Source organism: Cydia pomonella, chromosome 13, assembly GCF_033807575.1.
Source record: "Cydia pomonella isolate Wapato2018A chromosome 13, ilCydPomo1, whole genome shotgun sequence".
NCBI classification, from domain to species: Eukaryota; Metazoa; Arthropoda; class Insecta; order Lepidoptera; family Tortricidae; genus Cydia; species Cydia pomonella.
In genome coordinates, this window is record NC_084715.1 from 8,824,525 (window position 1) to 8,846,897 (window position 22,373).

Sequence of the window (22,373 nt, forward strand, 5' to 3'; positions counted from 1 at the left end):
AGCTCGTTATAACACGGGCGAAGCAAAACGCGACAACCAACAGAGAACCCACCTGGCGGGTCGCTGGCAGTGAATGTATTAATTCGTTAACAATTACGCACTCGAGTGTATTATTGTATTGGCACGTGTATTGGTATTCCGCGTGCGTGTCGCGTGCGCATCGATCTAGGTCAAGTTCGCGCGCCATCGCCTGTTCGTTCCAGGGGAAAAATATAAAAAGACGGCAAATTTTAAAATGTAGGTGCATAGGGTTGACCTCCCATAGAAAATTTGAATTTTCTTCTGACAAAGTGTACTCGTATTTAACTTACATTTATACCAGTTAAAAAACAGTTTCCTAAAATTAATCTTGTTACGTTTGACCAAATATGGTTTGGTAAATAATCTCTGTTAGGTAATTTACATTAACTTTGGACTAGTAGGTATTATAATAACGTTATAGCGGTCCATCATGATTATTTACATCATTAGAGCGCCATTGAAACTTGTTTGCCTTTTTAGGGTTCCGTAGCCAAATGGCATAAAACGGAACCCTTATAGTTTCGCCATGTCCGTCTGTCTGTCTGTCTGTCTGTCTGTCTGTCCGAGGCTTTGCTCCGTGGACGTTAGTGCTAGAAAGCTGAAATTTGGCATGGATATATAAATCAATAAAGCCGACAAAGTCGTACAATAAAATCTAAAAATGTAATTTTTTTTAGGGTACCTCCCCTACACGTAAAGAGGTGGTGAAATTTTTTTTTCGCTTCAACCCTAGAGTGTGGGGTATCGTTGGAAAGGTCTTTCAAAACTAATAGGGGTTTTCAAGAAACATTTTTTGATAAAGTGAATATATTGGGAGATAATCGCTCCGAAAGAAAAAAAAATGTGTCCCCCCCCCTCTAACTTTTGAACCATAGGTCCAAAAAATATGAAAAAAATCGTGGAAGTAGAGCTTAATAAAGACATTAAATGAAAACTATAGCGGACATGATCAGTTTAGCTGTTTTTGAGTTATCGCAAAAAGTTTTCCCTTCATAGTAAAAGACTTATTTTAATTAGGTACATGATTATGCAAATTTGCCTATTTGTTTAACTCAGGTGAAAGGTACCGTTTCATCCCTTGGTTAACAATTTACTATACTTTAAGCTCCAGTTTAGCTTATTGTGACGGAAGAGTAACTACGGAACCCTACACTGAGCGTGGCCCGACATGCTCTTGGCCGGTTATTTCATGATGATACCAATTCAGACAACTAACATGATGTCGTTTGTCACTTGATAGAGACTCATTGTCTTACTGCCCCAATAATAATATAATTATAATTGAGCTGTAGGGCTAAGATGGTCGGCTGTTTATCATTTGTCACCATATCTGTCACGTTCTAACAAGTAGGTAAGTGCGAAAGTGACGGGCATAGTGACAAGCGATAAAAATAGAACCATGCTGCCACTGCTGAATATTTTTTAAAACAGTGTACTTAATAACCCTCCTATTCTAACCATACATTTTCTCTCTTTTCAGTCAAAAGGGCTACAACAGCCCGTGGAGTTGGACAACGGTGACCGCGACGGGCGACTGACCGCGCGCCCCGCGCGGGCCGCCCGCGCCGCCGCAGTGAGCAGGGGAGGGGGACGGGGCTGGACGGTTACGTTGGGTTACACTTTGAGGTTATCTTGTATTTTGAGGTTACGTTTTGAGGTCAACTTGACAATTTTGAGGTTATAAAATGAAGATTTGAGGTTATTTGTATTGGAGTTTGAGGTTATGTTGTACTTTTGACTCATGTTTGAACTTACCTATGATTGGTACCTATACCCATATCAAAACCATCTTAAAATGAACGCTCCTCCACGAAACACATCGCAGAAGAGCCTTTAGTTTAAGATAGGTTTACTCAATGTGAGAGACTAGACCAGAGACTGTAAGAGTTCGATAGTGCTAAAGTCAAATAAACATACAAGCTCCTAAAATACTTACCTATTCATTTTTAGAACGCAACGTTGCAGTTTATTTAATTTGACTTTAATACTATAGAAGCATAATTGCATATTAAAGTTCTCAAATCGATTGGAGAAAAGGTCTGAGTCAACAGTGAGTATTTGTTTTTCTGTAGCTAGCTAACTGTAAAAACTTATGTTCTCACAAGTATCAGCATTAGAACCTTTGTAATCATACCAACTTGTGCACAAAATGTTAAATTTTATGCAATATCGAATAGACGTTAGACTAATCTGATACTTCGTGAATAAGTTTATATTGAACAACTTAAGATTGAGGTTACGTTATGTTATATAACTGCTGCGTCTGACTCGACTGGCTCGCGTGTGTATGAAACTTATGAAATTGCGCGTTGACTCTTTACTTGTTTTTACCGATTTTTTAAATTAAAAGTCATTAAGTTTTTTCTACTCGATTTATGCGAGCGTTGCATATTTTGTATAATTCCTATTGTATTTCTGAACAATTTCGCATCCGCTTTCGACCAGTCTTGTTGTTCGACGAATTTAAAACGAATGCTGGTTGTGATTGTAAAGATAATTGTTACAGTTTGGTCGAAAACTGAACGCGGAGTTTTTTATTTCATCGTTTTTAATTAGTTACCTATTGTTTAGTTAGAGCAGTCGAAGGCTTAGAATGCGAATACAAAATACACCTCTATGATCAACATATTTTTTCCATTAATCTAACAATTCTAACATGTGTCGTGAGGAGATAGAGTGCGAAACCTATTGAAAATCTGTATCAAATAAAATTATACACGGCAACACATCTAGGTAAACATTTTCAACTCAATGTTGCCGGGTATATTTTAATTAGATTTGAAAATTTGCTAGTCTACATACTAAGTCGCATTTTAAGCTTCATCGATGGTTCTAGTTACATTTCTGTCGTTTAAAAACCCTGGACCAGCTCCAACTTGTGCGAAATGATCCGTCCGATGTTGTTAGACCCCCAGCGCTGCGGCAGTATCTCTGTTCCGCCGTATCTTGTGAACTTACCTGCGCTCCGTACATATATATAAACTTACATATCCAGATAAATGGGAAAGGCAATCATACGTACTTATACCTAAAGGTTTAAATTCTATCATTCCAGTTGAGAATTCCTCTTCCTCTCTGGGTTGGAAGAGTTGTAAACCGCTTTCTTAAAACAATGTGGCTGTGCTATGCCATGACTTGAGATAAGAAAAGAGAGAAGAAATGTTATCAACTTATAATAAACGTTTGACATTTGATTGTTGATAATAACGCCATCTGGTGGCGAACTTGATTGCCTTTCTGACCATGTTAATGTTTCAAAATCACCAGAATATTAAAATAAGTACATATAAAACGCTTTTTATGTTAAACAAGAATATTATTAAGCTTACAGTTTACGATATTGAAATGTTGTACTAACTTATAGTTCGAACACAACGAAGACACGATTCAGAGATCATTTGTAAACCGTGTTGCTTTCAAACAAGGTCGACTTTTGATCTCATAAATGTTCTTGACAACAGTATAGATATGTCACCTGACGAAGGCAAGTGGATTTAATGAAATTAATTATAGTTAAAAGAGTTAGAATCAGCTCCTTCGGAAAATGAACTAACCATTTAGCTGACTAGATACAAAGTCTATCATTTAACAACCTAGCGAAGTTAGTACATGTTTAACGTTTTTTACATATATTTAAAGTTAGAACACTGTCCGTGAACTGTGCAATTAGAAATAATTCCAAATAGGAAAACGCAGTTGAGTTCACACGGCGCGCGCTTTACTGGAAAGGAATTGTATTACCTGTTATAGGAAACCCACCTTCATGAGTATCTACATTCGTATTTTACGTCTATGCGGCCTTCACATTAACATGTATAACGCTTAATATATTTGTAAATTGAGCAAATTAGTTACAGTACTTTTACGAGGCTTTGGTATTAGTTTCAGCTCAAGATTATAATACTTGGTAGGTACCTAAAGGTTTGAAGATTCTGAAACCATGGTATTATTTGCATAAGCTGTTGGTAACTGTTCACGGTTATAAACTGCCTAACTATGAATAAAAACAAAAGGTGTGTACCAAGTTGAACATTCTAAACTAATAAATAGCAACACGCTTTCCTGAGCTTTTCTTGAACGAGTAGATAGATAATACTCATTTCACGTTAATGTGGAGGCTCGCCTTGTACTGTGCTAATAAGTTAAATGTATTATAGTGGGAGTTAATAAATTGGTGCGGTATACTTGTATAAATATAATAAATAATATAGATATTTTTATATTTATTGAAACTGGCAAAACTCAACTCGTTTAGACAGCTTTCCTCTATCTACAATCATTTCCAACACAACTATACCGTACCGTGCGTTGTCTCCTTTCATAGAGTAACGTGGCGAATAAAAATGTAGATGCTCAAAAATACCATATCCCTAAATGTAAGGTGCATACCGGGAGTAAAGGCGTCAAGTGTAGTCTAGAAACTCTAAATCGAATTATTACTCTAATATTTAGAGTTTCTAGTCTACTTAAATTTAGAAAATAATTTATTATTAGTTGTGATATTTATGACAAGTAACGCGGTGGAGACTGCGATAGTTCCAAATGAGTGCAATCTGGTACGGACTGTATGTATGTATTACTGTAGTTAGAGAAGAGGTTATAATGCATTTATTTATACGCAGGACTGGCTGGTTGCATTTGGAAATGTAACTACTTACTCGAAAATAGTGACGTTTGTTGCTAGAGAATTTATGAAATCTAGACATGTGTCCAGCATGCTGACCTGTTTTAGTTAAAATTAAGTATTTATTAATTAAATTCAGACTAAGGATTACGCTTACATTTTTGGCACTTTTTGTAAAATAGTTAATGTTGATTAGCGGGCTAAGATTAAGTACCTTAAGCTTGTGAATAAGCCGTGTTTTCAAATGCAACCCGCGTTTCTCTTATTTTAAGTAACTTCTGTTAACTCTAGGCAACTTGTGGCGTACTTAAAAGTTCGTGGAAACGTACTTATGCTTGTAGAAATTCATCAGAAGTTTTCTCCAATATTGCGTGCAGTGAGAAAGTTGATAAGTTGTATTGAAGTGGCCAAGCTCTCTGATAAGAAAACTTCTTGCCAAGTTTCTAAGTTACTTAAGTAGATACTTATCAAGAAACATTACTTTCTCTATACATTTGTTATTGTTTTATTACCTTGAAATGTATCTATTAGTTATAAATTTCCGGGCGCACGACTGTAACGCCGCTCAAAGGGCAGTGAGCACGCTTGGATCGATTCATATATCCAAGCAAACACTTGGCGATTATTTAAATTGAATATCGTAATTTGCACTTTTCGCATTATACGTAAACGAATTTGACGGTACGACACAAGTTGCAGCCGGTCCGAACGCAGCGTTGATCAGATCTCTTTCACTCTCTAAGTGTTAAATGTAGCGACCGTTATCTAGTGCTCAGTTCGGACCGGCTCACTGAGATCGAACAATACCCAATACCCAACCAACAATGAATATTTATCGTTAGCGTCTATACAGGGTGTTCTTTTAGTCACCTGGAATATGTTAAGGGGTGAATATATAGGTCATACTGAGCTACTTTTACCATGAGTCCAACCCAGAAATCGTGAAAGAAAAATTGGCTATTTTATACATTTTGGCTAATCTGATTCTGATGTTGATATTTTGTATGAGAGAGTTAATTTTATTTCGCGATTTCGGGGTTGGTCCCATTGTAAAAGTTGCTCAATATGACCTATGTATTCACCCCCTAAATTATTGAAGGTGACTAAAAAACACCCTGTGTGAACCGTATTGATAACAAAAACTGCAATAAGTAGACAATTGATAATGCACATCCATTTTATTATACTGACAATTTGAAAAAGGAAACTGGATATTATTTGATCTCAGATCCCTTTACTGTAGATGAAACGATGTGTTTCACAAATTCTAGTGGTTTAATTCGCCTCACAGAAATATATGTGCAAAAAATATCTGGGAAAAATTTCAAGACAAGTGGTTGCTGCCATAGCTATTAAATTAAGATACTTAAGACCATCATACATTTGATCCACTTGACCAGGATATTTACACTTTAATTAAATGTATCAGTCCAAAACTTCACGCCACTAGAATCAAGAACACAATCGTTTCATACCCTTTTGTGCAAAAAAAGCTATTTATTTCGTTATTTTTTAAGTTTTCGATGATTTTAATTGTTCTCGTTACTTTCCTTGGGAATCTTTATCGAGTAGTATTAGTAAGTACAATTTTGAGCAGTAAAGGGCCCGGGGCGCCGGTGGACACCGGGTACTTTTCTAGTGTACAATTCCATTTTTTCTAAACAGCTAAATGTGCGCTTGGTGATAATCTAAGATGGTAGTGGTATCTTCAAATTTTAAAAAATGGGAGTCCGCGAACTACTTTAAATATCAATCGAGTCCTTTTTGGGCATCAATAGTGCTGCATAAAAGTGCATAATCTTATCATAATTCCACATATTTTGATAATTCTACAATAAATGGTTCCTAAAATGTTTACCATCCACAACCTCTTAGATATCTCGGGTAGCAACCGGGCCCTTGTCGTTAATATAATCATTCGTGGTAATCACTATTCCAAAAGTTTCCTGATGTAATTTATTGAGTCGGATTAAAAAAATACGCTTCTAAAGTGTACTATGACATATGTAAATATAGGACAAACTAATATTATAATAGTGAATGTTGTAATTTGTATATAAGTAACGAAAATTAAATTTTAAATACATAGATAACATTGTGCGTATTTATTTACTTTTGTTTCAGACATAGACTATAGTATTTTTCACATAGCTTCACCTCACCAGCTGTCAGATATCACCTTACCCAAGCTATGTGAAAAATATTATACCAGATACCTTTTCTTCATGAACGTAATTTTTACCTCAACAGAAATTATCAAGACCCGTGTAAAAAGTGCGTCAGTGGAAGTTGGACCTAATCAATCAAACGTCTAGAAATGTATGGTTTCTAAGAAATGGATACTTTTCATACAATCTTGGGCCTTTACATGAAATTATAAAAGTGGGTAACAAACTAAAGATACTTTATACCAACCATTTTAGAGCCAAGTATAATAATTTATTAGGTACTTTAACATAAAGGTGAAATAAAATAAAAAAATATTCCAATAAATTTTATTCACATAACGAAACATCCGTTTCTAATACTCGGGGGCCTTAAATTCACAATCATCATGTCATTATAAATACAAAGGGAAACATAAATAAATTTAAAGTGGATACTTCTTTGTTTACTTCTATTGCGCACACTTTTTGAAACGAAGCCTAATTTGATTTAATAATTTCCTGTGAGGCAACGAAGAAGCATCCCCTTACAATTTACGGCTTCGGTATGCCGTATCTCCGGCACAATTCGCGTTATTTTTAAAACCTGTAGCCGCCCATACACCAAAACTAGCTAAGACAAAAGCAATTTTGATTTATCAAAATAAAGATTAAAATTGAATGGAATGGAAGACCTTTTTAAGGCCTCTGGGCGGAAAGAGGTTAAACATGTCAAAGATCGAGCACACTTATTGTAAGTCTACAATTGACACAAGCCTTTTATTGCGTTTTTAAGTAAATAAATAAAAAGATAAGACCTAACTAGAAAAACTAAGGACTAATTAAAAAGAGATGACTTATTATTTGTGCCATTTTCAACCATAAGGTTAAGTACTTATTGTCGGTTGTCAATATGGCGCTATTTCCATATACAATGCTTCAATTTGAAATCAACCTCATCGGCAACCGACAATGTGGTACCTTTTGGTTGAAAATGTCACATTTGGGCCGTCAAAGTTAGAGGACACATTTAAGACAAGTTTCACAACGAAATAAAGTTGATTTGGACATTTGGACACAGGACACACCGCATTAGGTACCTTCGTGCCTTGAAATAAAACTTACGAAAACCGATTATGCTTAATGGGCATTTTCAGAAAAAAAGTGTACTGTGTAGTTTTTAAAAACCTAACTAATTTTGGGTTATTCCAACTTAGAAAAAAAAAAGTGTCCCACTTTTAATCGTCAGTTTTGTAACGCAGTTAACCATACATGTTGTATGGACCGTTACAAAACGACCTAATACATTTTGTATGGAATATTAAGGATAATTAAGGCAAAACGGGTAATTTTTTTTCTGAAATCCTGCCAATCTCACATAAAAAATGTTTTACATACCTTCATTAGTTATTGAGTACATATTACTTGAGGTTACATCCAGGGGCCCATTTCTCGAACGGTATCAGTCTAATATTATTAGTGTGTTGCCATGGTAACCCATACACACAGCACACTTGACTGTTCTAGGACTCTCGGTATTAGTCTAATACCGTTCGAGAAATGGGCCCCAGGGTGTATAGACGGTAGAGAAAGGACGACAATCCCTTATGGCAGAACTGTGCAAAAGTGACCAGCTTTCAGCTTTAAATAATAGTTCCTAATCTCTCCGGTGGCGCTAGGTAGGCTCATGGGTATTACATGAACCATGGTACAAATTACGTATCCCGACCCGAAATTACGTAGGCTGTTTTAGGTATGTTGTCAGGAATGTTAAAACGTGTTTTTAATTTTGTCGCATAGCGTATGTTATGTCGCGCACGGGTATAGCACATCGATATAAAATATTAGGTCTTAGTATTAGGTCATTTCGGTGTATTGTGGCGCCATCTATTTAATGTTTTTTTTTATGGTCACTTTTCATACACAGAGATTTTGCTCCATTTTCTACATTCCATACCAGGGAGTTTCATATTACTCATCAAAATAAATATAGATAATACATAAACCAATAGATAATGTCAAAATTTAAAGCAAAGGATGCATATTATTTAGACAGCACATTTAATTTAATTTGGAAAGATATAAGAATAATTATTTCAAAGTTATGGACAAATTAATAATAATAACTTAATATTACATTACTTTAATAAAATACTTATTGCACAAAAGTGTTGGCTTACTGAAAGAAAACACTTTAATATATAGTATTTGTTATACAAGTTTCTTCCGTGCGTTTTTTTTTTATAGTAAATTAAAGTGAATTCTTACAAAAAGCCATACAGACCTTAAACAAATTATTGCGTCCTAAGAATACTTAAATAACGCTAACATATAGGAAGTGAAAATGTGTTTACCTTAAAGCGTAGGAAGAAGGTAATGTCATTTTTTTAACATATTTTTTAAAAGATTTACGTTGAACTTTTTTCACAACACTAAAATTCTTACGATTTTTTGTATATTGCTATATACACAGGTTAACTCATAATGTTTGGACGTCACATTACGAAGCATTTCACGAAGACCACGGTCACCACAAAGACGCTCGTTTACTTGTAAGTGGAGCAGCATTACTAAGACTTCTACACCATTTTTTACCACCATAGCCTATGTGCCATGCTTTAAATCAGGAATCACCAAGTAGTTTCTTCAGGGTTCCAGTTTTTAAAGTAAAGTGACCATCGCGGTACGTTTCTACTCCAGTTTATTAACAAGCAAAAAAAAAATAGGTCGGCAGTTCAGATCCGGACTCCGGTCCTCCGTTAGTCACCTGCTTTAAATAATGATAAATTACTTAATGCTACAAGCAGTTACGTGTGTAAGCTGTGTGTGCGCTGGTAGCCTAGCGGTAACACCGTGACACTTTCAATCCGGAGGTAGCGGGTTCACACCCCGGCACGAGCCACCGTCTTTTTCGGAACACGATACATATGTCATTTAATTTAATACTGAAGATTACCGCTTTCCGCTGACAAAGGTGGCTTGCCAGACTAAATACACACCTACTTTGTCAGTAGACAAACGCGCGAAATTCAAGTTTTCCATGGGAAGACAACTTATAGCGCCGACATTTTTTTAATTTGCCGTTTTTCTATGGGTAGACAACTCTTCGCGCCTTCATTTTTTAAATTTGCCGCCATTTTCTACTGAGTATAAATGCAACAGTAGTGCTCTCATACTACATTAGTTCTTGAGCGTCAATGTGTTGACCGTAATGCGTTTTACAGGGGCCCATTTGTCGAACGGTATTAGTCTAATATTATTAGTGTGTTGCCATGGCAACCCATACGACTTGACAGTTCGTGGATATTAGTCTAATGCCGTTCGAGAAATGGGCCCCTGGTCTATGAGATACGCAAAGTGATCTGAGGCTAATAACCTCTTGGGGTTGTCCTAATAATAATAATACAAATTACCTCAAATGAAATTTACATAATTATTAAATGGAACAGAGTTGCTTTTGTTATGTTTGATTTTGAAACGAAACAAATTCAATTCTAATTTCTAATACAATGGATTCAAATTTGACTGTATTTTTTTATGTATGGTGGGCCGCAAGATGATTTACTAGGGATAGTTTGACACAAGAAGGCAGTTTCAAGTATATAAAGATTCTCACAGGTCGCCCTAACATTACATACATGTAAAAAACTACGCACATACATATCAGCACGGATTTTTCACGATCAGTGATAACAGTATATGTATACTACTAAAATTGTATCTTTAGAAGGGGCTCCATTGGTATCTTATTTATATAAAGTTAGCAATAAAAACTACCACTTGTACAGAGATATAAATATTAAAAAATAAAATAAGAGCCTACACCTCTGGAGTCCGTCTAAACTACTGGGGGCCTAGCCAAGATTGCAAACGTTCGCAGACAAACGAAACGCTATCTGTCTCTACCGCACTAATATGGAAGAGTGATAGAGAGACAATAGCGTTTCTTATCGTTTTCTGCAAACGATTCTCATCTTGGCTAGGCCCCCTTATGTGCCGTCGGAAAGTTTCTAAAACTGCAAAATTTCCACTTGGAAAATATTCAAAAACTTGTCATATTTTTGCACAGGAATCGAATCTATTCCATTTTCAAACTAAAAATTTGTTTCCTGTGTTTTTCCTGAAATTTCCCAGAAGTTTCAAAGTTTTTAAAAACTTAAAAAAATGCACATTTGTAGTCTAAACTATTTAACACTGCACAGACTGTGAAATGACGAAGTTTGGGGTGCCATTATAACGCCATATTTTTCATAGGAATTTGACGTCATTTCAAATTATAGCTACAATTAAGTAAGCCGATAATTCATGTTAAAGTCAAAAAGACAAAATAATAGCTAGCTCACGCTAAGTTATTGCTCCCATTCTTAAATAAACAGTGAAATTCCAATATTGCTATTATCTTAATCCAAGAGTATTGAGCACGCGTTTTTTATGATATAGGAGACAGACGAGCAGACGGTTCACTTGATGGTAAGCGATTACAGTGGCCCATGACAGTGGGTATAGATACCCGCAACACCAGAGGGGTTGTAAGTGCGCTGAACTGAAAATTTTAATTGATATTTGGAAATAGTTTTTACAGTACATATTATGGTGCTACTTTGCCGCTCTAGTGCCATAATTAGCACGTTACGTAACAATGTCGAAAAATTAAAGGGACATATGTGCGAATATGTAATTCGCAACTCGTGTCGATTTACAACACTCCCTTCGGTGGTGTTTTAATGTATCGCCACTCGTTTCGAATTTTCTATTTTTCGCACTTGTATCTATTACAAATTATGTTAATTTTACGGAGTTTATGTAAAAATTTAAAGGCGGTTTATAATTTTATTACGTTAGTGTAATGGCATTTCCAATAAATGCATGCTCAATACCTTTGGTTACAAATATTATTATGACTACAGCTAGCTGTATTACGTTTTACCTTACTATATACATAGTATGTTTAATTTACAGCACTTCGATATCGAATTCGTAGAATTCGAATAAATTCAACAATAACCTAACCTTTAACTAGAAAACTCACGTGAGACTCGGACATATTAAGTGTTTAAATCGGGTTGCTCACGTATAAGTCGAATAAACACTCAATGAGTTAGTAAATTTACTCGAATTTTACATTTGTAAATGTGTGTGGTGTTATTTGTGTACTAGCTGTACTAATCAGCAACAAAGGACGAACTTGAAAAGATCTAAGAACTCATCCGTCTATAGCTGACTGTACCTGTACAATTGCCATCATATATATCTGATCGAACAAGGTACTCCCAAATATCTAAGCACAACTCTATTGTCAAGACACTAAGATACAAGTTTAGATATTCTGTACCTTGTTTAGTAGATATTTTTGATGGCGATTGTACCAGAACTTGGCTAAGAAATTATTTAAGTATCGTTGGGACAAATGCGTCCATAGGGCACCTGCGCCTCTGATCCTAAATAAAGAGGTTAAAGCACACTAGTACAGAACAGAAAAGGTTGGTCACGATGAAAAGGCCTCTAACCAGAAGCGGCGTTAGGCGTTTGCTGACGGCCTCGCGGTCCGAGGGGCCTCACGCCTCAAATAAGTGTACCAGAGGGCCTCGCTAAATGTACATTGACCTATGAACGTACTTGTCCCGACTGAAGAAATTAATCGAATGGATTAATTTTTCTTTAGCCAGGTTCTATAAGCCTCATACTTTTACTTGTATATATAAATATAAATATTCACCAACATTATCGGGCGTGGAAAGAGGCACAATATACGTATTGGTGGCAATTTGTCTACATACAAGCATTCATTTTCGTTACAAATTGTTAGTGAATTAAATATTTTAAAATCACCTCATAGACTTCTACCTATATGGATTTTAAAATGATGTATACAGAGAAACCACGTGACTTGGGTCATTTGATGATGTATGTAGTCAAGGTATTAAAATCGACATGGACAAACTGCCAAAATTATGTACACACTACTAGGCGTGTATACATATTTTCCACGTCACTTTGTCCGCGTCGATATTTACCTACCTACTGTACCTACATAGCACGTCTTTGTTATCGTAGATAAAATAATATGTTCCGATATATTTGATCACTTTGGCCGTCACTGTCTATTTGATGCTGCCTGTACCACATCTTGTATCTGTGGAATTATGTCATTAGCCGAAATCACGTGATTTTTAGTTTACTTTATTTTAAGATTCATATAAAATAGAATAAAGATGCTTGTGTAAATGTACTGCCACTAATAGTTGTATGATCACCGTTTGTCATAAATAAATGTACAATTTAGCTATATTATTAATAATGTATGTATAAGCTAAGTCTTCTTTTGGTGGACGCTTAAGTGTACCGTATATTTGAGATCTGAAAAAATATAAAAATAATCATTTTCATAACATTTCAAAAATGTTGAAGTTATGAATGTTTTAAATTACGAGTAAAAGGGAATACTAGGAAAATGTGATTTCATTGGAATCACATTTTCCTAGCCTGGAATCTAACCCAGGAATTATTTAACTAGAACATAGTGTACTAACCACTCTATTATCAAAGCAGCGATGATACATAATTTAGTTGCATTTTTACTCTCTTTCCCCATCTAAAGACACAACAAAGTTTATCAAAACAATTCGTAAAAGGCCAACAATTTATTTTATACGAATCTCAAAATCTCCAAATACAAAAATATTGTAGGTAAATATACCTACTAAGTCCCGATGTCCTTTCAAAGGGACAAAATCAAATATATAAGGGCCCTAAGAGATATTTTAACTCCCTCATGAATTTATGACGTCTTAACTGGCCTGTCTCGAGGTTGACAGACAGCACGTGTGAGAGAGACAGCTCACCCTCAGTAGTCCAACAGCGACCGATGCAGCGCCTCATCTCCGCCTCGAGTTCCGCTCTACTATGTCCTACTATACTAGAGGGAGACAGCACGATGCGTGAGAGAGACTCACCCTCAGTGGTCCAGCAGCGACCTGCACTGCGCGTCATCTACCTCCCTCTGCTCGGCCTCGAATTCCGCTCTACTATCTCCTACTAGAGGGAGACGACACAATATGTGAGAGAGACTCACCCTCAGTGGTCCAGCAGCGACCGGCGCAGCGCCTCATCTAGCTCCCTCTGCTCGGCCTCGAGTTCCGCTCTCCTATTGGCCAGTTCCCTCGCGGACTCCTCAATGGCTTCCTGCAACGCGGGGTCGGTCGGTGTGGACGCGGGCGACGGTGTGGACAGGGTGATGGCCGCGAGGGACGCTTCGATAGCTCTGTGGATGTGTACTAGCTTACGGGTGGGCTCGTGATTGAGGAACATATTTTTAATTCTACTAATTAATAAAAAAAAATTGCAACGCGCATGTGACACTCCTGGAGTAACAGGCGTCCATAGGCTGCGGTGACTTTTCGGACGGCCGTAGTCTTGTTTACCACCGACGTAATAAAAAGACTGTCGTAATGGCCTTATGGCGATGTCGATGATAAAAGCACATTGGAACTTGGGGTCGGAATTGAAATTCAACCTTAAGTATTCTCGTCGAAAAAACTATATCGAATAAAAATACGCTCCTCATTTATTTTATAACAGAGATAACTTTCGTATTGTATATTAAATAGACTATTAAAATGTTGCTTTAAGATTCGAGTCCGTCTGAGTAATTATCTCTGCACCTTTTATTTTTGCAGGCACATATTTTGTAATTTACTGCAGTTAACTTTATGTAGAACTTATTATTATGGTACATACACACTCTGTCGCATGCAACTGGGAGCATAGTTAAGTTAGCTTGGACTGGCTTTACGAAAGTTATGCTCTATTATGTGCATGTTAAATATGGGTAATTATTGATCAATAGTATAGTCAAATTATTTCTAAATGATGAAAAAGCACGATAAAATTATAAGCAACAAAATATTATAAAATCTATTTAACACGCGGAAAATTCCTGTAAATGATAACATAAATCATTACAAATGGTTATGAGTTATTGTAACAAGTGTATTTCTTTACGAAGTGCGTAAAGAATGGATCAGTGTTGGGCAAAAAGTAGTTGGATTACAGATTAAGGATTATGATTACAAAATGTAATCATAATCCTACACTACTTAATTAAGATAAGATCTTAATTTGTAGTAATTGTAACTACAAATTACAATTACTGGGAAAAAAATAGTTGAGCCTTTGATTGACGATTACTAACTACATTTTGTAGTTAGTAATCGAATTCATAACTACGTTTTGTAATTGTAATCTGTAATAAATTACTTTATGCAATTACAAATTACTTTTACTCAACAAAATATTTTTAATCATCTTTGTTTCCCAAATCAGGTTAAAAAAAAATAACGAGTTTTAAGTTGATATTAACATATCAAGTTTGACTTTTCATATAAAAAAGGAATGTGAATTTAACAAGATTTTGTACAAAGGAACTTATTAAAAAATATGAACATTTTAGGGCAAAAAACGAGTTTTTGTCAGGTGGTCAGTTCCATGAAGCGGCACCCGAGGATTTTTTATTCATTTATATGGCATGAGGTTAAGTAAACGTATGAAAAATTATAGTTGATACTGTCTGCAGTAACAGCTAAAACTAAGAGCGACATTTGATAATTATTATTTTCCTGTTTGCTATAATATCAATAATAGTAGAGTAATAAATAATATGTGATACTCTTTCAAAATTTCAGAGATTAATAATCAGATGTAGCAAATGTAACCTTATTCCCTACACTATTAATTTCAAATTTAAATGTTTTTTTTTGTATGGTGGGCTGCAGGTGGTTATTACTTTTGTTTACTGAGAGAGTACTAATGTACTAAATTTGCTAATCTTTGCCTATCAAGAAGTAATTGAGTAAATTTGATTATAAATTAATGTAATTACGATTATAAATGACAAAGTAATCTCAATTGCAAGTAGTTGTAACTACATGTAATCAACTAAAAATAATTCAACTACATGCAATCCAATTTGTAGTTAAAATCACACAAGTAATTGATTACGCCCAACACTGGAATGGATGCATTATCATAGTTTAAATATTAAAGATAAAGGTACACTGGGAAACAAATAATTATATTATTAATTTTATGTTAGTTGAGAGAAATGTTAAAAATTAAACACTTGTAGGGATTTTTTATAGTATTTCAATAAACGAGCAAAATAAACTTATGTTTCAATAATTGAAAATGACCTTAAATATTTTAATTTGTGGTTTTCTTAAATAGAAAACTACTGCCAGGTATATCATATATAGTTATTTCAGTTTATAACGAACTGTACAGTTAGTATCGATTAAATAATGATTTCCCAAGTGTAATATTATTATATTATTGAAGTGTAGTATTTATAGGATTATAAATAAAAGACTACGACTATGTGGTTATAGTTATTTACGATACAAGGGCAAAAAGTAGGAATATTAAATATAATCTATTCGCACGTACTCGTACAACGTTTTACAGTACATATGGCCCTTTAAACTATTGACATAGGCACGGATAGTGCTAATTTCCGCACCTAAAATAGCACCATATGTAATGTAAAATACAATATCGTAAAACACCTTTGGTGCCATATAATTAAGAAAGTATTCCGAAATATTTGACGATGTCAGTTAATTGTCAGAAAAAAATAATTGTACACTGAAAACAATGCTCAACCGATACGATTGCGATGGGATACCAGTATTATAGTATACGTACTTCTGCAGCTGGCGCTCCTCGTGCGCGAGCAGGTCGACGTGGACCCCTTGCGGCGGCAGCGGCGAGCGCGGCCGCGGCGAGGCGGACGGCGACGCGCGCGCGCCGCGCAGCGCCTCCCACACGTCCACCTGCACACCGACCGCCTTACTGTATACTATTACAATATACGTACTTCTGCAGCTGGCGCTCCTCGTGCGCGAGCAGGTCGACGTGGACCCCTTGCGGCGGCAGCGGCGAGCGCGGCCGCGGCGAGGCGGACGGCGACGCGCGCGCGCCGCGCAGCGCCTCCCACACGTCCACCTGCACACCGACCGCCTTACTGTATACTATTACAATATACGTACTTCTGCAGCTGGCGCTCCTCGTGCGCGAGCAGGTCGACGTGGACCCCTTGCGGCGGCAGCGGCGAGCGCGGCCGCGGCGAGGCGGACGGCGACGCGCGCGCGCCGCGCAGCGCCTCCCACACGTCCACCTGCACACCGACCGCCTTACTGTATACTATTACAATATACGTACTTCTGCAGCTGGCGCTCCTCGTGCGCGAGCAGGTCGACGTGGACCCCTTGCGGCGGCAGCGGCGAGCGCGGCCGCGGCGAGGCGGACGGCGACGCGCGCGCGCCGCGCAGCGCCTCCCACACGTCCACCTGCACACCGACCGCCTTACTGTATACTATTACAATATACGTACTTCTGCAGCTGGCGCTCCTCGTGCGCGAGCAGGTCGACGTGGACCCCTTGCGGCGGCAGCGGCGAGCGCGGCCGCGGCGAGGCGGACGGCGACGCGCGCGCGCCGCGCAGCGCCTCCCACACGTCCACCTGCACACCGACCGCCTTACTGTATACTATTACAATATACGTACTTCTGCAGCTGGCGCTCCTCGTGCGCGAGCAGGTCGACGTGGACCCCTTGCGGCGGCAGCGGCGAGCGCGGCCGCGGCGAGGCGGACGGCGACGCGCGCGCGCCGCGCAGCGCCTCCCACACGTCCACCTGCACACCGACCGCCTTACTGTATACTATTACAATATACGTACTTCTGCAGCTGGCGCTCCTCGTGCGCGAGCAGGTCGACGTGGACCCCTTGCGGCGGCAGCGGCGAGCGCGGCCGCGGCGAGGCGGACGGCGACGCGCGCGCGCCGCGCAGCGCCTCCCACACGTCCACCTGCACACCGACCGCCTTACTGTATACTATTACAATATACGTACTTCTGCAGCTGGCGCTCCTCGTGCGCGAGCAGGTCGACGTGGACCCCTTGCGGCGGCAGCGGCGAGCGCGGCCGCGGCGAGGCGGACGGCGACGCGCGCGCGCCGCGCAGCGCCTCCCACACGTCCACCTGCACACCGACCGCCTTACTGTATACTATTACAATATACGTACTTCTGCAGCTGGCGCTCCTCGTGCGCGAGCAGGTCGACGTGGACCCCTTGCGGCGGCAGCGGCGAGCGCGGCCGCGGCGAGGCGGACGGCGACGCGCGCGCGCCGCGCAGCGCCTCCCACACGTCCACCTGCACACCGACCGCCTTACTTTATACTATTCTATTCGCCCACAATGCACCAGGGACGGAAATAAAACATGGAAGCCGCGTTTGAAAACATTTACCGTTCAAATTCTCGGGACAATTAGCACACATACACAATTACGCCTACATTTAAATAAGACGATACGTTTACAGAGCTTGCAATCAAACGTGTAAACGAAATAATTGTCATCTCTATTACACTAATGTACACAGCTAGATGTAGATGAAATGCATATATGTAATGTCAATAACTACCAATCAGCGACATTAATCCGCTAATAAACTTCTTGCTGTACGTACTGGCAGCTGGGAGTTCGCGGTTCATATTTTGATTAGAATATGAGCTGGACAGGCATAGGTTTAGGCCATAATAGTTTGAAGAACCAGTCAAATAACCCATAATGAGTTAAAATGTTGTTATGAAATGACAGACTAACACAACATAAGTAAATATTCATTGTTGTGTAAACATATTCCGCTATAATAAGTATTTTTCATGGCTAGATACATTTTATTATCAATTAGTGTTGAGTTGCTCACTCGTGAGGCACCTCATTTGTACCACTCATTTTGTTAAATTGTCGCAGAACTTCACACCGCATAAATGTCATACATCACTCCTCAATTAATTTTACTCATTTACTCGCGCGCATCACACACCGCTCTTACCTCACAAATCATTCAAACACTTCAAATTAAAAAAAAAACTCTCAGCCTTTCAAACTCACTCGCGTTCCTCACAACTCGCAAGAGAGTCGCGAGGCGCTCGGTGCTCGCCGACATTCAAATGAAGAAATGAGTCATTGACGTCATCGTACTCATCGCTCACACTATCAACTGCCCAACTACAAACCTTATTGCAAGGACAAAAGGTCCACCGAGAAATGCGTTGTGTTTGTACCATTCACTCGCCTCACTGTGACATCCCCTCAAAAATCCTTTCAAAATGAAACAATGAATTAGATTTACCGAAAGAGGGAGTGAGACAGACACGCGCCGTGCTTCAATAACACCTCATCTAAAATACGTTAAAAATGAAACACGAAAGAAAACAAGCGTAAGCGTCCGCAAGCTTACATACATATTACGTCATTTTGATCCTAGCATTGCTAAGTTACTTGTCAAAAGCGAAAAATCTAAGTCATCAAAGAACCTAGCGAAGAAAGTTTTTTCTCTCTGTCGCACTTGTAAATTCATACGTAAGTGCGACAGCAAAGCAAAACTTCGTGGTTCGCGGTAGGCCTCCATATTTGTTAGCTATTATTGTACTAACGCGCATACCAGTATAACCTGACCTCAAGACTCATATTGCTGGTGTCATGTATAATCTGAATCAATTAGACTGGACAGTGAAATGGTTACTTGATAAGCGATTGAAATGCCAACCAAGTCTCACTGGGCATTTACGAAGCTTGCTTAGAAACAGTTATCGTTTAAGAGACCAAAATATTATTTAAATTATTGAAATATAATATAGTGGCGTACACAAAATATGATATTTTACATTAGTTTATTAATAAAAAAAGTAAATATAATTTGTATAGGTGTAATAAACATGAACTTTTTAACGATGTGAATTTGTAATACTTTTTGCTAACGTGCTTCGATAGTATTTCGATCATTTATGATTTTGACATATCTATAGTACGAGAAACTCGAAAAAGTTGTTCGTAATATTTAGTTGTGTTTTATAAATAGTGATCAGTGAACGTAGTTACGTTCAAGTACAGCCAGCAAAATTTACATGGGTACACGAATCGGGACAAAAATATTTGAACAGGCGGAGTGACAATACAGGCTCATCTCCTCTTTCAGTTCCAACGGAAATAAATGAAAATAAAATAAAATAATTGACCAGACTACAAAGGAAATTCCCGGTTACAGGCCTTTACAAAGTTGAAACAGATTGCACACAGTAAATAGCACTCAAGTCTTAAAATACAAGTAACCATGATATTGTTATTTAACAATACTCGTATTCTCAAAATCTCTCTCATCTACGTACACCAACATTACCTGATCCTCATGAGTGCCGGGATCCATGAGGCTCTGCTGGATGGCGTACTGCAGTAAACTCTCGTCGTGCTCCATACTGCATGCTATCCGTTCGTCGGTCGCTAGTGCATCCCTGAACACAAAATCATTAAATAAATAAATAAATCAATATGAAATAATGTACTTTAAAAAATGCTGTTAAATTTCTTATTGAAACTAGCTTTTATTTAAAAATCTGTCTGTAAAGCCTTAAAATTATTATAGGTTGTGTAAGTTAAGAAAATTTTTTTGACAGTTATGAATTGACCCTTATATCAAAATAGAGGTGAATTTTCAAAGAAAATTTTGTAGCCACAGTTTTACTGCTATCTTTCGACACATTATTAAAACTTTTAGAACGCCATTTAACTTTGACCCTTATTCTTTCACTGATATGTGCAAAATTTGTTAAATATCAAAAAGTGGCGCCATCTTACCGGGCATATGCCAAAGGTTGTGGCGCCATCGCTCAAAACGATGCCGCCATACCTTTGACCTATTAGAAGGCGCCACTTTTTGATCTTTAACAAAAATACATATCCGTGAAAAAATAAGGATCAAAGTCAAATGGCGTTCTAAAAGTTTTAATCGTGTAAGAAAGATGGCAATAAATTTACTGCGGCTACAAAGTTTTCTATGGCAATCCACCTCTATATCAAATTCTCTTTGCATATATTTACAAAACTAAGACACAACAAGAACAAAGTAAAAAGGAGTTACAAATAAAGGATTAAGTAGATCGTGGATTAAAACCCTCGACTTGCATCACTCAAGTTGGCCCGTGATTGAAGACGAAAGTAGAGGACCCGTACGAAATCACCTTTTCATACAAACATAGTCCTCATTTTCCTCTCTGGATATTAACATTATTAAGCTATGCGCCTACGTACCGGACGTTTTTTGCGAATTTTTAATTATTATAAGAATTAGAAACATTTAAGACGTTCTACGGGCACTTAGAACGTGGTATAACGGTATGACTAGAAATAACGGTTACACATTTTTACCTGTAACCCTTGGCCAGATTGAAGCACGCATCGTCCACTATACACGACAGGCGATCGCCTTCTTGTATGCATTCTACGTGTGGCACCGGCGTTTCCGTGCCGAATATGTTGCCGAACGTTATACGGGCGTTTAGCACGTGGAATAGGGGGATTTCTGAAATAATTGAAAGTAATTTATTGCAAGTAAATAAATGGTAAAAACCGTGAGCAGTTTGGCTCTTGCGTATACGACTCAAAAATTAGATGCGATGGTTTGGACGCACCAAAACCATTAAACGTTACTTTTTGCAAAATAGCTCTTTCACGACAAAAAAAAAAACATTTCTGTATAATTTTATCTCTTTTTACAACTCTTAAATTGTTGTTGTCAACTTATTCAACATAAGAACTATTTTATTCCTCTTCCTATAAGAACTATTTAAATATAAACTTTCACGATGAAGATCTGTGAACTTTTTGTATCTAACTTTTCGCAGACTAAACATTTTGCAAAATTTACATTTATTTGATCAAGTTAAGTTCTGGAAAATACTTTCAAAAGCAGGTGGCAACCAAGTAGGTTTTAAGATATTAAAAACGCACAGATTATAAATGGTTCGAAATGTCGGCCCAACAAAATCTAGTATAAGTATAGTCTGTGGTTTATATTTCATTGTATTTGGCTAATGATATGCTTTGTTTAATGCTTGCAGCGCCATCTATGTTAAATCTTGCGGCTTACCAATTTTGACTGGGAAGCCGGCGGGCAGCTGCATCTGTATAAAGTCCTTCAGCTTGGCGAAATGCGGGGACGACATGGACGCCATCAGGTCCAGGATAGGCATTATCTGCTCTTGGAGCTGAAATATCAAATTACATGGTATTCATTCACGTAGCCAGCTGATGAGCTAAGGGGTTGCTATGGCCGATGGCTGAGGGGGGGGGGCATACATTTAGTTACAAATTTTATTCTCTTGGAGGTCAGGGGGGGCAGCTGCCCCCTGTGACCCCTGGCGACGCCCTTGCATTCATTTTTTCAAAGCAGCATCCGCATTCGAAAGTGTGGAAACGCGTCAAGTATTGCGCTCTTATGGTATAGGTATGTACGCATTGTCATTGTCACTGCCAAATCGGTACTAATGCGAGATATAAAATAAATACTACGATATTTATACTGGCGTTGCGGTGTTGACATAGCTTTGGTGGACTTTACCGTATATTAAAGCTACTTTTATTAACTATCAGGTATTGGTTGTTTGTCGGAAGAGTGAGCTAATCTGCGAACAGCATTGTTAAGACTATACGAAACATGCTATTGTAGGAGTAAGGTTTCACTTACACCTTTT

General features: G+C 38.0%; 2 protein-coding genes across 3 annotated transcripts in view; one reads left to right on the forward strand and one right to left on the reverse strand.

The window, feature by feature from the left end:
- LOC133524102 (uncharacterized) overlaps nt 1–6,749 on the forward strand; it is a 111,130-nt gene extending 104,381 nt beyond the window's left edge. Inside the window, exon 2 of the mRNA XM_061859946.1 lies at nt 1,502–6,749. Coding sequence (XP_061715930.1) covers nt 1,502–1,559 — 58 coding nt within the window. The 3' untranslated portion in view covers nt 1,560–6,749. The remainder of the gene's footprint in view (nt 1–1,501) is intronic.
- Nucleotides 6,750–7,126: 377 nt separating this feature from the next.
- The window catches only part of LOC133524107 (ankyrin repeat domain-containing protein 13D), a 29,099-nt gene continuing 13,852 nt past the window's right edge, over nt 7,127–22,373 (reverse strand). The window contains exons 8-13 of one of the 2 annotated variants that reach the window (XR_009800327.1): nt 21,770–21,887; nt 21,049–21,202; nt 20,024–20,135; nt 16,489–17,992; nt 13,862–14,050; nt 7,127–13,146 (exon numbers count right to left, since the gene is read on the reverse strand). Coding sequence is in view for 1 of the 2 variants with exons in the window: in XM_061859957.1 (XP_061715941.1) it covers nt 13,864–14,050; nt 17,865–17,992; nt 20,024–20,135; nt 21,049–21,202; nt 21,770–21,887 (699 nt within the window). In the remaining variant the exon portion in view is untranslated. The remainder of the gene's footprint in view (nt 13,147–13,861; nt 14,051–16,488; nt 17,993–20,023; nt 20,136–21,048; nt 21,203–21,769; nt 21,888–22,373) is intronic. The other variant, XM_061859957.1, reaches the window with a different exon arrangement.